The sequence below is a fragment of the Pezoporus wallicus genome, unplaced genomic scaffold, assembly GCF_028554395.1.
Source record: "Pezoporus wallicus isolate ANWC-B61680 ecotype Strahan unplaced genomic scaffold, APGP_CSIRO_Pwel_v1 contig_736, whole genome shotgun sequence".
NCBI lineage: Eukaryota > Metazoa > Chordata > Aves > Psittaciformes > Psittacidae > Pezoporus > Pezoporus wallicus.
Window position 1 is genome coordinate 3,102,050 of NW_026639744.1, and position 13,604 is coordinate 3,115,653.

Below are 13,604 nucleotides of genomic sequence, written 5' to 3' on the forward strand. Positions count from 1 at the left end.
ATTGCCTTATCTCACCTTAGGGTTGGTATGGACCAAGGGTGGTGCTCGGTGCCATTCTGCGCCTTTAGCCCTGTGGCTGTCTTTCGGATGTGTGCGAGCGCGCATTATCGAGATGCAGAAGCTCTTTCGCTTCAGTAAGAGCCGCCCGCAGCAGAGGCTCCTATCGCGAGACCTGTGTGAGAGCGCATGCACAGTGCCACGCTCGCTGCTGTCGCGAGGTTCGCGAGCTCGGCGTGACGTAGCGGTTTCTGAGTGGCTGTCGCGCAGGGGGCCGCATGAGCACGAGCCGCGGTACGCGGGAAGCTGCGAGCACCGCCGACCTGGGCGCGCAGTACATCACCTTCGAGGCGGAGCGTTCCGAGCCGCGCCGCAGGTGAGACCCGGCCCGGCCTTGGGCTGCCTCCCACCGCACCCCGCCCCTCTCAAGTGCGAAGTGGGGTAGGGGAGGTGGGGGCTGGTACGCGGGGTCGGGCGGGTTCGGTGGCCGGGCGCCCTGCCCGCAGGTGTCGCGGCTCGGCTGTTTTCAGCCGGGGTGCAGATCTGCGTTGCGGGGAACGCAGGTGCTGATGGTCCCGCTGCTTAAAACCAGAGATCTTTGCTTTGAAGAGCAAAGAGTAGCCTGAGCGTTATGTTGGAAAGCTAGGTATGAAAGAAGCGTGATGTGTCTGCCCCAGAGAGCAGTGGTGGCTGTCTGCAGGGATAGGGAAAGGTTGCATTGGCGGGGCATGCTTGTGCTCGCTGGGTGTGTAGGCTTGTTTGCCTCAGGCTGGGGCAGGGGATGGTGATGTAACAGCGTTACACTGTAAAACGGCAAAATTTCTGCGGAAATCAGGGGAAAAGAGCTGTTTTTTAGGCACCTGCGTCCAGCTGCTGGACTATTCCTGCTTTCCATGGTAGCAGTGCAGTTTGTGCTGATATTCAGAGCTTTAAGTAACTGTCGTTTGTGCTCCTGCCTCGATTAGTCTTGACAACCTTCAGGTCGAAGTGCTAAGTGTTTCTGTTACAGGCGGTAGGTAGCCTTGGTCTTGTGTAAAAGCTCAGCCACTAATAAAACAGCATGCTAGTTTGTTGTTTTATAGCTATGGTTCTTATTCTTGCATAGCCTTGCTTGAAATGCAGGTTGCATGGGATCGTTAAAAATTGTTCTCTAAATCTGAAAGTTAGGTAGTCCTTAACTTTAATTGTGAAAAATAATGGCAGCTGCTATGGCTTTACATGCAGCATATCTTCATCTTTGTGTTGTTTGCTTCATTTAAGCTTCTACGAGGAACTTCTGTCTCACGGCATCTTGCAGCAGCTGACTGCACCCATTGAAGGAATGGTAGTGAAAAAAGGCTCATGTAATTACGTGGCACCCCAGGGGATCTCCTCAGTTGTCAAGTATTATTTAAAGCAGTCAGGTAACTTTTTAGATGCCATTGTATGAAATGAAAGGTTTTAATGACTGTGGTTTTAATGGTATTCTTGAACATTCTCATTTGAGATTTAAATACAAAAAACAGTTCAAGTTCCTTTTTTGTTTATATATGTCTTGAAGTTGCTGATACGGACAAACATGTCTGGGAGCTCTGTAAATTTCTAAGGCCTGCAAGCTCTTCACTGACTTTGGCTGCACTGCTGGCATATAAGCATCTCTATACGAATTCTCTGGAATTCCCTGTTACATGTATTTAACTTATTCTTTCTCCAAGCAGGTGCAGATGTCTTCTATGAGCAGCATGTAACTCACATATCTCTCCGAGATGGGAAATGGGAAGTCTCCAGGAAAATGGGACCACCAGAACTATTTGATATAGTTATTCTCACAATGCCTGTTCCACAAATTCTTCACCTGCAAGGTGACATTGTAAACAGTAAGTTAATACCTCAGAATCGCAGGTATCTAACCTAAAATGGCAACTGAGCATCTTGTATAGCAAAGAAGCACTCATCAGTCTGTTAATAGGGTGAATCTGAAAATGATAGGAGGTGGATAATTTCAAGGTTGTATACCTGGTATGTGAGCTTGATAGCAAAAATGCCTAAATAGATGGGTCAGTTTTCAACCCAGTTTTTAATTTTTTTTACTTCTAAACCAGGACTTGTTTTTCTGTAACTTGAAAATATTTAGTGAATTGGACGAGGGCCTCAGCTGGCCCCCATGTGTTAATTTCCTTGTCACTATCCTTTTGTTGACATGTTATGCTGATTTTCAGTGCTCCCTTTGGTATGCCTGCAGTAGTGGTGACCCAGAAGAGTAGGACTTGAATAACAGCTGTGCTGTAGGGAAAATTGTGAGGGCAGTAGTGAGTGAGCCTAAAAGCATATGAAATTCAGGGAAGTAAAAAGTTTGGTTTGGAGCTCTTGGTCTCTAGTTTATAGGATGAAAGCCTCTCAGACCCTCTGGCTTGTTTGCTGTTTCTGACTGTCCCATGAGGGTTGTATTCCTCAGATGTGAGTAAATTTCAGTTATCCTTTGGTGATTTATTGGGGTGTATATATAACAGTGCCTGATGTCTGATTGCGGTAATGGAGAGAAGCATTTTCATTACAGCCTTGTATTTTAAGCTTTGTGCCTAGATAGGTGAATATCCTGTAAAAACAGAACTTCTCTGCTATTCATTGTTTTCTAAGATCTCCCATTTTCCTTGTCCCTTTACCATGGAAAGTAAGAACATCACCACTGAATTTTCTTGGTTGGCAAGCATGCTCTTTCACTTCATACTCTGAATCATGTGAGTGGGGTAAATGTATAGATACCCTTTCCATAATTACACATTTTCCTTTTGATAGCCATGTGTGTTCTGTTCTGCTACATGAAGATACAGTAAATTAATTTTGAAAACACTGGTCACTAACTGAAGCATGGTTTTGCCGGCGTTGGAAAGTAGGAGGAGAGTGGTGTATAACAACTACAGTGGGTTGGGCCATTCCCCTGTTTGCAAGAGACATCAGCTCAGAGCAAATGGGAAACCTCAACAGCCCAAACTGTACAAGCATGTGGAGTCAGGTGTAATGAGGTGACTGATTGCTCACTGGTGTCATTACTGGAGTAAATGACTGAAGGAGTGGCTCTGTCCCATCCTGTCCTTTCTAGCAGTGGTCGATAGTGAATATCCTGGGAACAGAAGAAAATGAGAGGTAGTGTAGTACTGTTTTCTCCAAGTCTTCCTGAGGTTCCTGTAGTCTGCATCTCGAGGCCTTCTTCAGTCAGTTGACACCTTTGCAGATTATTTTATTTGGGCTGATTAAGTCCTTTCATGTTCAAGAAGTGGGCAGGTTCACTTCAGAAGATGTAATTAAGGTTAACAGTTCATTTCACTTGCTTGTGGAGTGGTAGAACTAGCAGATGCTTTCCATGACATACTTTTCTTAATCTACTGTATAATTTCAGGGTTAACTTTTATCTGAGGGAACTGAGCAAGTTTTGTGTTTTCCTCCTCTCCTCCCATTTTCTCTCCCTCTTTCTGCCTGTACCATGTGTGAGACTGGCTTCCCGATTCCCAGCCAATTGTTAATTCTTTATCTTGGGCAACAGGGCTGACTCCCTAGTCATCCTAAAGGATTCCTTAGCATTGGAGCTATTGACTTCTTTACTACTGTTCCTTTGAGGGAAAAAGCAGTGGGACAGTAGGTGAGGAGAACATGAGGAAAATGTTTCAGAACTTGAATAGGGTGTAGATGTCTGGTGCTTTCTGACTTTCAGAGGGTCAGGGTACATCACTGTGTCTCTAAATCTCAACCTTGTATTGATTGCATGTTGAAGAGCTGAATTTTGCTGACAGAGAAGGGTGCTTTCCTGGATCCACCTCTTTCAGGATTTAAGATGCAATTTCACATTGAGCTTAAGGTAATTAGCTGTGGACAGCTACTGAAAGGAATAGTTGTCGGCTCCCCACCACAATGACACTGTCCTTTTGCCTGTTCTGCCAGCAGTACTGTGTGGGTACCATGCTGGGAGTCAGATGTGCACCCTGTTTTGACGCAAAACTGACTCTGGTGCAGATGAAATTTTAGTTTTCCCTTGGCTATGCAAGTTGATCTGACTCGCCAGCTGACTCCCTGGTTGGTAGTATTAGCCTGCATATATGCTGAAGCTGCTTCCTTACTTTTAAAGCAATTTAGTCATCTGTATGCTTTGGTCTTCCAAATCCAGAGGCAAAAATAACGTTTCTAATGAAAAACATATTTGTGCATTCCTTGTATGCAAACTAGCAATTCCAGCCGCTCCTGGAAGGAGAGGTTCCTGCTCCTTGTTGAAGGCTTCCCCCTTGCTGTCACTCAGAGTGAGAGGAATCATTTTGGTGCTGTGCTCATGCTGCAGCTAAAATGAGGGATGTGCAGAGTTGGAGGAAGGGGAGGGCTTTCTCTATCTAGCAACAGCAGCCTGTGTGGCTAGCTCAGAGGTCACGTGTAACTAGCCTGAGGCTGTAGGTGAAGGGCTTAAAGTGAAGGAGGGGCAGGATTTAGGAGCACAGCTACCTTAATTGCTGATCTTGCAGGCCTTTATTATATAGAAGGCAGATGCTGAAGCTAAATGAGGTGTGACTTGGTGCCTTGTGGTAGTATTAATCTTGGTCACTGCTGTGGTTTGTGACAAGCAGTGTCAATGGAACAGGCTTTGTCTGTTTCCCTAGCAGTCTGTTTTTGACTGTGACATCTTTACTGCATACCCTCCTTTACTTCAGTGTATCATCCTTACTTTGACAGCTTCTTAATTAGAGGCAGCTAGTTTAAAGACATTCCATATCTGCCACAATTTTCCTCTGCTTTCTCTATCCAAGATTGTTCTCAGAGATGCATTTTCAGGTCAGTTTTGCTGCACACTAGAGATTGAACTGTAAACTGTGGACCTGTGCCAGGTTCTGTTTTAGCCACTTGGGTATAATTGGATCTCTCAGTTCAAAGCCAAATGAAGTTTTAAATGGATTATGATGAGGGATTGTTAGCATTAATGTATAGATAAAGGCTGTAAAATAAGGGAAGGTGCAAAGGAACAGCTGTGTGGAGTAGGTGATGCTTTGATCCATTGGCATTAGCTTCTGGTATTTTCACGTGAAAGAACCTGAGCTGGAGAGTTCAAATGACTAACCAGAAGTGGTAGTTCACCTCTTGCAGGAATTCACCATTTTCCTATTTGAGCCTTAAGATTAACTCTGTCATACTGGTACTGGTCCTTTGCTTGAGAATATTTAAATAGTTGAGTGTTTCTATGCAGTGGTCCCATAGATAATTGCCATAAACCCGCAGTATGTTTCTTCCACAGCAAACCAGTTTGGACACCTGTGACTAAGTTTTCAGAGATGTCTCCTGAAATTTAGGCTCCTGTATTTGTAGTTAGATGCTTCAAGAAAAGCATTAAAGCAATTGAGTTTTCTTAATGTAGCTGCCTTTGGGTACGGTGGCTGATTTGCTCTTCCATTTGCAAATGCTAACTTGTATCTTCAGTGTCTTTAGGACATCTTATTATTATTGCCAGTCTTTTTAGATTTATTTATCTTTATTCTTCTTCATTTTCAACCTGTATTAATTTCTTCTATAGCTATTGTGCTCAAATAAACTCATCAGTTGCTGGAAGTCCTAAGCTTTGAAATAACTTAAACTAGTAAAGTTGTTGAACTGGTAGTCTGTGAAACAGGCATTCTTAGGGTTCTTTGACACTGGTATCTGGTGAAATTACCCTTCACTGGTTTGATTTGGTTGTTTTTCATTCAGAAATCATGTTTGCCCTGTGCTTACTTGAAGTTACAGCGGAATTACCAAACAAAATTAATAAAAAAAAATAGTCTTTTTGAAATGTATTAATTTTCCACCACTTTCATTTCTTTAGGTGACATGCTGCATGTGAAGAGTTAGTAAATTTTAAAGTTTTTAAAATAGCAGAGTATTGGTATAGGATAGGGGCAGAAGGGTGAGGGTTACCTCCTTGCAACATGTTTGGAACAGCAATAGGTGGCAGCAGTCAAATGATGTTTAGGACATCTAGCTTGAATAAATAAATTAAATTTAGTGTACTTGTTTGTATTTGGTAGTAAGTATTGTGATTGCACAGAAGGTTAAAGGAAAATGTTTGAGTTTTGTCATGCAAATTTGATTTTGGGAAAGGAGCAGGTTTGCTTCAAAGTAGGATCTTTGCAAATGGAAGGACTAGATTTTGCTAATGTTCATCATCTAGTAGTATTTCAGGCATACTGGACTGTTGGTTGCTGATGTTACGAAAATCCTAGATTTATATACCAGATTCCATACGATCATTAAGCAGTATATTTTCTGTGCATTTTGAAATCTGATTGACAAACTATTTGTTCTCTTTCTAGTATGACATTTGGCAACATGGCTAATAAAGATTGCAGCAATTTACAGTAGTTTTTATCTGTGTTCAGAATGTTTTCATTAAGTTGTTTTACTTAGAATTTAAAATAACAGTTCTGCATGTTTAATCTGCTAATGAAACAGAATGGCTTGGCTTCTGTTTCAAGCCTGACCTATTTTTTTTTTCCATCTCTGTGAATGTCCCACATGTTTTAAATAATACAAGCTGACAAGAAGATAGGAGCAAAGCAGGCCTGTATTTGCATAGGGGGGCTTTATAATATGAATTAGGAAAGTACAACTGATAATTTTTCATGAGTCCAATGTGGTTGCTGAGTGTGTGTTTGGTTTTGGATAGCATGATGACAAATTCTGAATTTTGTAGTTCCATTTCCAATCTTAACAGGGCTTATCCAGGCTTTGAGTTTGCTCTCATTACATAGCATATCTGAAACATCTAGTGTAAGCATGTACACTGATTTGTTAGTTACTTATCAGACCTTAGGAGCTGAGGTCACACAGTGCAAATATTTGTCATTTCTGGAAACAGAAGTTATTAGCTTTGCATTAGACTAGCTGTTGATATTAATGTGGTCTTTAAAAACCAGTCACTCATTTGACATGGAAGCATCCTGGTACTGACTGAGGTTGTGATGTTGGAAGGCTCTGTGTTGGTAAATTTGGGCAATACACTCTGGATTATCAGCGCTGCAGCAGAAACCTAGGTTGTCTTTTGTAGTAGTGAAACCCTCTGTCCTTGCCCTTGGGAGAGCTGTTACAGTTATGATGAGCTGTTCTCTGTTTTGCTTCTAGCTGTGAATTTCACCTGTGATTCAGTGAATGGCATCCTGTCCCTACCTCGCACTGCTGGTGTCTGCTCCACCTCTAACCTTCCACTGTGGTGTTTTGTACCCTCCTGCGAGTTGACTCGATGCACGGATCAACAAGGATCTCTCCCTCTCTCTCTCTCTGGGGGTGCTTTTGCGCAGTCAAGGAGTTGGATTAGCTTGTGGAATGATCTTGCAGGCATGAGAATGCAGGCAGAAATGAGAGCGTGGAACTACACATGTGGGAGCAGGAGGGTCTAAGGACGAACAGCAGCATACACTTGTCTGTTCAGCTGCACTGAAACCACTATGTCAGTCTTTAAAGCAGCTGCAGTTGTTACGTGTTCTCAGCCTTCTGCAGCTAAGGTATAGCCTTCCTTCTAAGGAAGTATTTTTCTAAATGCTTACTGGAGCTGAAACTGTAGAGAAAAGGTGAAGTAGGCATGTGTATTCATGAAAGTATGTTTGACTTACCCCATTTCTAGGTGTTTCTTTTTATCTGGAGTGCTTATAATAGACTCGTTCTGCAGCTGTTAGTTGAACACATTGAAAGCCTGTCAAAAATCAGGCTACCACACTGATTCCAGTGACTCTCTTTGTCTGAGAAGTGTGAGGATTAAATCTGGTGTGTGTGAGCATAAGAAGTTTGAAAAGGAGAATGAAATAGAACATTTATTATAAAAAGAGCTACTTTGCATTTTATTGTCAGTCAACACTTCTTGCCTTTGGTGGAAAGCTGAAACTTTGATTTGGCAGATCTCAGAGTAAAACAGGAGATAAAAAGCAAGATACATTGCTGGAAGACTAAAGTATTCTGCCTTGTCTTAAGATTTGGAGGGAGTGTGGCGACTGCTTCCCACTCCAGGGAGAACTTACATTAGATTCTTTGGCCAGACCAGGATGACCTTAAAAAGAAACCTTGTAGAGGGGGGGGTCTCTCTCTATCACAGCCAATTTTTTTTTTATTTCTTTTTTTCCCTTTTTTGTGCCTAGTGATGTTGCAGAAACATTTCTTCCAGCAGTCCCTATTACTTGCTCTACCCTATCTCCAGCAAGTGGGACAACAATAATGCAGCTCCCCCTGTCCTCCCCAAAATGTGAGGGAATTATTTTTAGCAGTCGTGTGATCATCGGTTCACCATGTGGCCCACAGACATAATGGCACATTATACATTATTATGCATTTTTCAGCAAGGATAGGAGAGTAGCACAGGGGCTGTGCGAGTGAGCAAAGAAATGCTCATGAATCTGTGGTTTGAATTCTGAACTTACGTTTCCTGTGTAGTCCCAGGAGAGATTCAGAGCACCTGCACATTAAACTGGCAGAAGATTGTGCTGATTTAGTTAAACCATGTTTTAAGAAACATTAACTTCTGACATGTAAGGCAGTGCTGCTTTTCCGTGTTAACACGTTTAATTCAGCCTAATTTGGCTACCTGTAATTACCGTAACCTACACGTGCTTTTCTTCCTGTCCCTAGTGCCTGTGCTGGTTGGCAGAGTGCTTCAATACCAGGGGACTTGATCACAGAACTTTAATGCTTATATTGTCTCATTACATTATTCCAGTAGTGTATCTCAAAATAGAGAATGGGACCACGGGAATATTGGATCAGCTAGACATGAGCCCATGTGTGTATGCACATGTTACGTTCCTTTTCTAAATAATAAAGGTGATGGTATTTGAACACAGGACATACTTGGAACAGAACAAATAAATGTTCTAAAATTTGTTTATCTCAACAATAAGCACAGATACCTCTCAGTTTTTCCCAACAGCACAGTCTTTGGTACTGTCCAAGGATTGTATTTAGATGGAGAAATCTTTCCAAAGCTGCTTTTTGCCATGAGTCTAGAGGTGGGCGGTGGTGGTGGTGGTGTAAGTTCCCTGCCAAAAAATGTGACCAAACTGAGCAATTTTGAAACTTCTTTATTTGTGTCTCATGGGAAGAGCATTTAATGAGCTGATAGTTTCTGTGTTCTAAGAAGCTTGGATGTGCTACTAAAAACTTACTCTTCATGAAGTCTTCAGTCATTTGTTTCAGACTTGAATTTTTAGATCCAGAATCTAAACTAGTTTTGATGGTTGATCTTGGGGAAACAATAATAATGTACATTTTGCCTCTCCCTTTGAGTAAAATTCTTTTTTTGTTTTAACTTCTGCCCTTGTGTTTTGATATGTTTTGGGTTTGTTTTTTGTTTTGGGGGCAGGGAGAGAAGATGGGGAAAATGCATTTAGAAAAGCTCTTTGTCCTTTTCTGTTACCACACCTGCTCAGCATACTTGGGAAAGAAACGTGTGAAGGTGACCATGGGTTGACTTTGACTTTATAGCCTTTGTTTTGATGTGAAATATGCAGCTATTGTTTTTATAGAGTTGAAAACCTTTAAGAAATCTGGTGCGGGTTTGCACACAGCTTTAACATTTCATTGCTTGCTTTGGGATTTATTTTTTTTTTATTAGTGCCGCAGTCAAATAGGCAGATACAAGTCTTCACTGGAATGCATTTTTTTATGCTATATTCTCATAGCTTAGGCGGTGCCTCTAGACTTGATGCGGTTTTGTGGATTTTTAGTTTTTTTTAATTGTTGCTGGCCACTGACATCACTGTAGTTGAGACTGTGCTTTATAAAGATTATCTTTATGTCCCATGGATACATATGCAAACTTGTAAGTTATTTTTGCAGTCCACAACTGGATTAAAGCAGGAAGAAGAAATTAATATTAATTTTAAACTTAATGAGATTTTGGCTCCATTTAGTCAAACATAAAATATGCATTGATTTTGCAGTCAGCTTTTCATACTTGGCATCATAACTTCCAAAAATATATGGTATGCTCTTGTATCAAAAAAACCCTCGGCAATAATTTAGCCTCGGGCACTTTCTGTAGAAACTAAGATCTGTTTCTTTTCATGTGCCCCCAGGTGAGATGATGTAGATAGTAAACATTTTTACTTTGCAAAAGCCTTGCAGTGCACATTGTCAGCCTTAAAGGTGTCAGGTGTGTCAGCTCACTGATGTAGCTGAAAACTAGCACTAGGAGAAAAATTCCACAGCTAAAAAGAGTTTGTGTTTGTATGAGCAGGTCAGTCGGGTTTAGTCTGTGGCTGTGGGGGCCTCTAAAGCTGAGCAAACCCGAGAGATGTGAACACCCTTCTATTTAGCAATTTGCAGTTGCATCAGTTGAAGCTGACTGTGAAATGTAGGATACAGGCATGTTTCCTTTGTCCCCTCTCTTTTTGGCTGCTCTTTGTTCCTTACCAGTTTAAAATCTGGGTCAGATCCTTAATCCTCTTCCCTGCATGGCCAGCAAGCAGCTGTGTCAACCGAACTGAAATTAGGCTGGGGGTGTAGTAGCAGAAAAGACCAGACAGCACTGGCAGTGGCTTATGTTGTCAGAGAAGCTGAGAACAGTGGCCCTTTCATAATTTCCATCTGGGATATTATCATAGGCTGTTAGTATTTTAGCTGTGTGGTGTTTTGGAGTTACCTGCATTGCCTTAGAATCGCATTTGCTGCGGTTGTGTTTACTGTGGTTGCCTTGCTCTTTCTTATGATTTGAGTTCCCTGCTAGGTTAACTGTTGTTTCCAGTATCTTGTAACATGAGTTATCTTTAAAAAGTTGGTTCATGTTGGTGGTATGTTTGACAGAATGAGCCTTGTTCCAAGACTCGTAATCATAAGAGCCGCTCTGCTGTTCTGACCCACATGGCTTTCCTGAAAGCTAGCAGATGACCAGGGGTGTTCACTTGTGCCTAAATTAGATGACCAAGAGTGGATGTTAAAGTCTCTGTGAATGAGCATGCTGTGTCAAATGGTGTGCCTTAAGGTCTTGTGTTTGTCATATACCTTAACAATCTGTTTGAAAACCATAAATATTGTCTGAGCTTTATAATAAACATCACATGTGAGACTTCCCAAAGATCTTTGGGTCTTAAGTGAATTTATCTGAATTTCTGTTTTCTTTAGCAGGTGTTTTACTATCTGCCATAAGTGCTTCATCTTGTGATTTTTTGAGGGGTTGAATGTTTTTCACATGGGGTTTGCAGAATGTCTCTAACTATGGCTTAATTTTTATTATTGTTGGGTTTTGTGGTGTTATTTGTGTGTGTGTGTGTTGTGCTTTTTTGTTGTTTTTTTTTTGTTTTTAAATTCATATAGCTTGTAATGCCTGGACTGAATAATGAAAATATAGCAGTTGAATAGTAAACTTCAAAAATATCCTGTTTGCCCCAAGGATGTGTTAAGCTTTACTTTTGTACCTTATTTTATTGAACTGAAGTTTTAATCTTTGAAATGCTGAGTTATCTCACTCCAGATGAGAAGTCTTCACATATGTAAAACTTGAGAGAAAGAAGATTTAAAACACTAGTTAGTAGCTTACTAGCAGCTGTCTGGTGAGTCATTGTAAGTGTTTGGATTTCACTGATCAGGATTTGCTGTTAGGGTGATTAGGGAGGGCTTGAATGTTGGTTATGTTTCAGGAAGCATCATGTGTGTAAGTGGATTTCCCATTCTACTGCTAACAGAGTAAGCAGGCAGTCTTGCAGTCCCAGAGATTATTTAATTTAGGAAATGGAATGGGCTAGGTAAGAAACAAAGATGTGATTCGTTGACTTCATTAACTTAGTTGATAAAGCACCCTATATTACAGCAATGGTCTCAATTGCTACAAATTATTAAAGATGTAAAGAACTCACCGCCTTATTTAAAGGGATCAAAGCTGTCCTTTCACTTTATTTATTTAAAAGAATAAGGGACATGCCAATAGTAGCCTCCAAGTCTATTTCCAAAAGTAATGCTTTAAAAATACAACTGGACTGATATGTGGGTGATTGGTGCTCCTCTGTGAAGACCAGGTAAAGAGGATAAGTATATACCTCTACATAAAGGATTGCTTGACCTCTGTTCATTGGGATTTATTCTTGAAGTGAAACAGGGTAGCTGCTTGTGGAAATTTTAGCAAAGTAAATTTTATTAATTTAACTATATGCAGTTAGCAAGTGGTTCAAGCATCTTGCAGACAGTAAGTGACTGCAGAACAAGAAAGTGTTATATGACTTGGTAAAGCATAAAAGAAATAGATTTGCTGGCTGTTTGCATATCCTTTTCTCACCAGCACAGTAGAAAGTGTATTTTGGAACATTGGTCAAACCCCATTTCATCTATTCTCATTAAGGCATGCTTGTTGCAAACAAGTTTGAAACCAACATTGGCATTTTATAATGTGTTATGCTTAAAGGCAAATTAGAAACAGGAAAAAAATAACTTTGAAACTTGTTTTCGAAATAGCTGAACTACTTTTAGAATTTAGAATGCCCAGCTCAATTGGAAAGGTTGGTTGTTTCTGTAAGATAGAATCATCTGAGTAAAAACTTAATATTCTACTCTGAAGGAAATGCTATGTAGTTCTTACTCAAACAGTGAAAGTTGCCTTAAATTTGGGTTTTGAATATTTTTAGTTTATCTGCAAAGGATCACTGGAAGAGTTAAGTACTGACTGAATTGAGATTCCTAGGGTTTTAGTGTCTTTTCCCATACTTATATTTCAGCTTATGTAAATTTACCAAGTAAATCCTTGCTTAAACTTCAGAAATACAATTTTCTGGTAACTTTTAGTACTCTGTATATCAATATTCCCTTGCATTTACAGAGGGCTGTCTCTTTGGGATATGGTATGGAAACTTAAACTTTTTAAAGTATCTCATATTTGAAAGTGTAATTTCTCCTGGGTATAAGAATTAACATTTCTAAATCTATGTATTGTTAGCACTATATAGGCACTTTATATAGCACTTCCCAAAAATATTTATGTGGCATCGCATAACAGATACCTTTAGATGTCAGTGTAAGTCTGTTTGCATCATGCTTGTGTTACAGTACCCAGGCGTGGTTAGCATCTGTAAGATTGGGAAAAGGTAGACTAATAAATTATGTATTTATGGCGCTGTCAAAATGCTTCCAGGAAGGCATTTTAGTCTTAGTGTACTGCTTAAAACACTGTGAAAGGTCATATTCTGGCAAGCAAAGGACATAGCACTTTTTAAACTTCAATCTCTCACAGTTTTTGTCCCTTCATTCTTTAGAAGTATGTGTGTTTTTTCTAGCTCTTTCCTCTCTGATGGTAACTTGCAATGCCATGTTTTCTGCTTTGGATGCAGTGGAAAAAGTAGAAGCACCATCAGATATTTGGAAAATGGCTGTAACACATCTGGGGTTTTTGATATTTTTTTTTGGTTGTTTGGGTTTTTTTTCTTTCTTTTTTTTTTTTTTAAACACATAGGAGGTGGTAAAAGGATATCGTAATCCCATGGGAAAGAAGTCTGGTAGTTCCTTATGAACAGCTTCAGTCTGAGGTTTGTTAAAGTAGCCTAGGGTTTTGGAACCCCTCTAAGCAGGAATTTCGGGTGGCTTGCTGGCCTGAGCAGTGTTTTGTATTGATACCAGTTTTAGGGCCTTTGGCTTTGTATGTTTTAAGCCCCCAA

The 13,604-nt window shown here is 40.6% G+C and overlaps 1 protein-coding gene across 3 annotated transcripts in view; it reads left to right on the plus strand.

Annotated features, from left to right (window-relative positions):
- Window positions 1–228: 228 nt before the first annotated feature.
- Window positions 229–13,604, plus strand: part of RNLS (renalase, FAD dependent amine oxidase) — a 70,996-nt gene continuing 57,620 nt past the window's right edge. For 2 of the 3 annotated variants that reach the window (XM_057415728.1, XM_057415730.1), the window contains exons 1-3: window positions 229–373; window positions 1,258–1,400; window positions 1,692–1,853. In XM_057415728.1, coding sequence (XP_057271711.1) covers window positions 276–373; window positions 1,258–1,400; window positions 1,692–1,853 — 403 coding nt within the window. In that variant the 5' untranslated portion in view covers window positions 229–275. The remainder of the gene's footprint in view (window positions 374–1,257; window positions 1,401–1,691; window positions 1,854–13,604) is intronic. The other variant, XM_057415729.1, reaches the window with a different exon arrangement.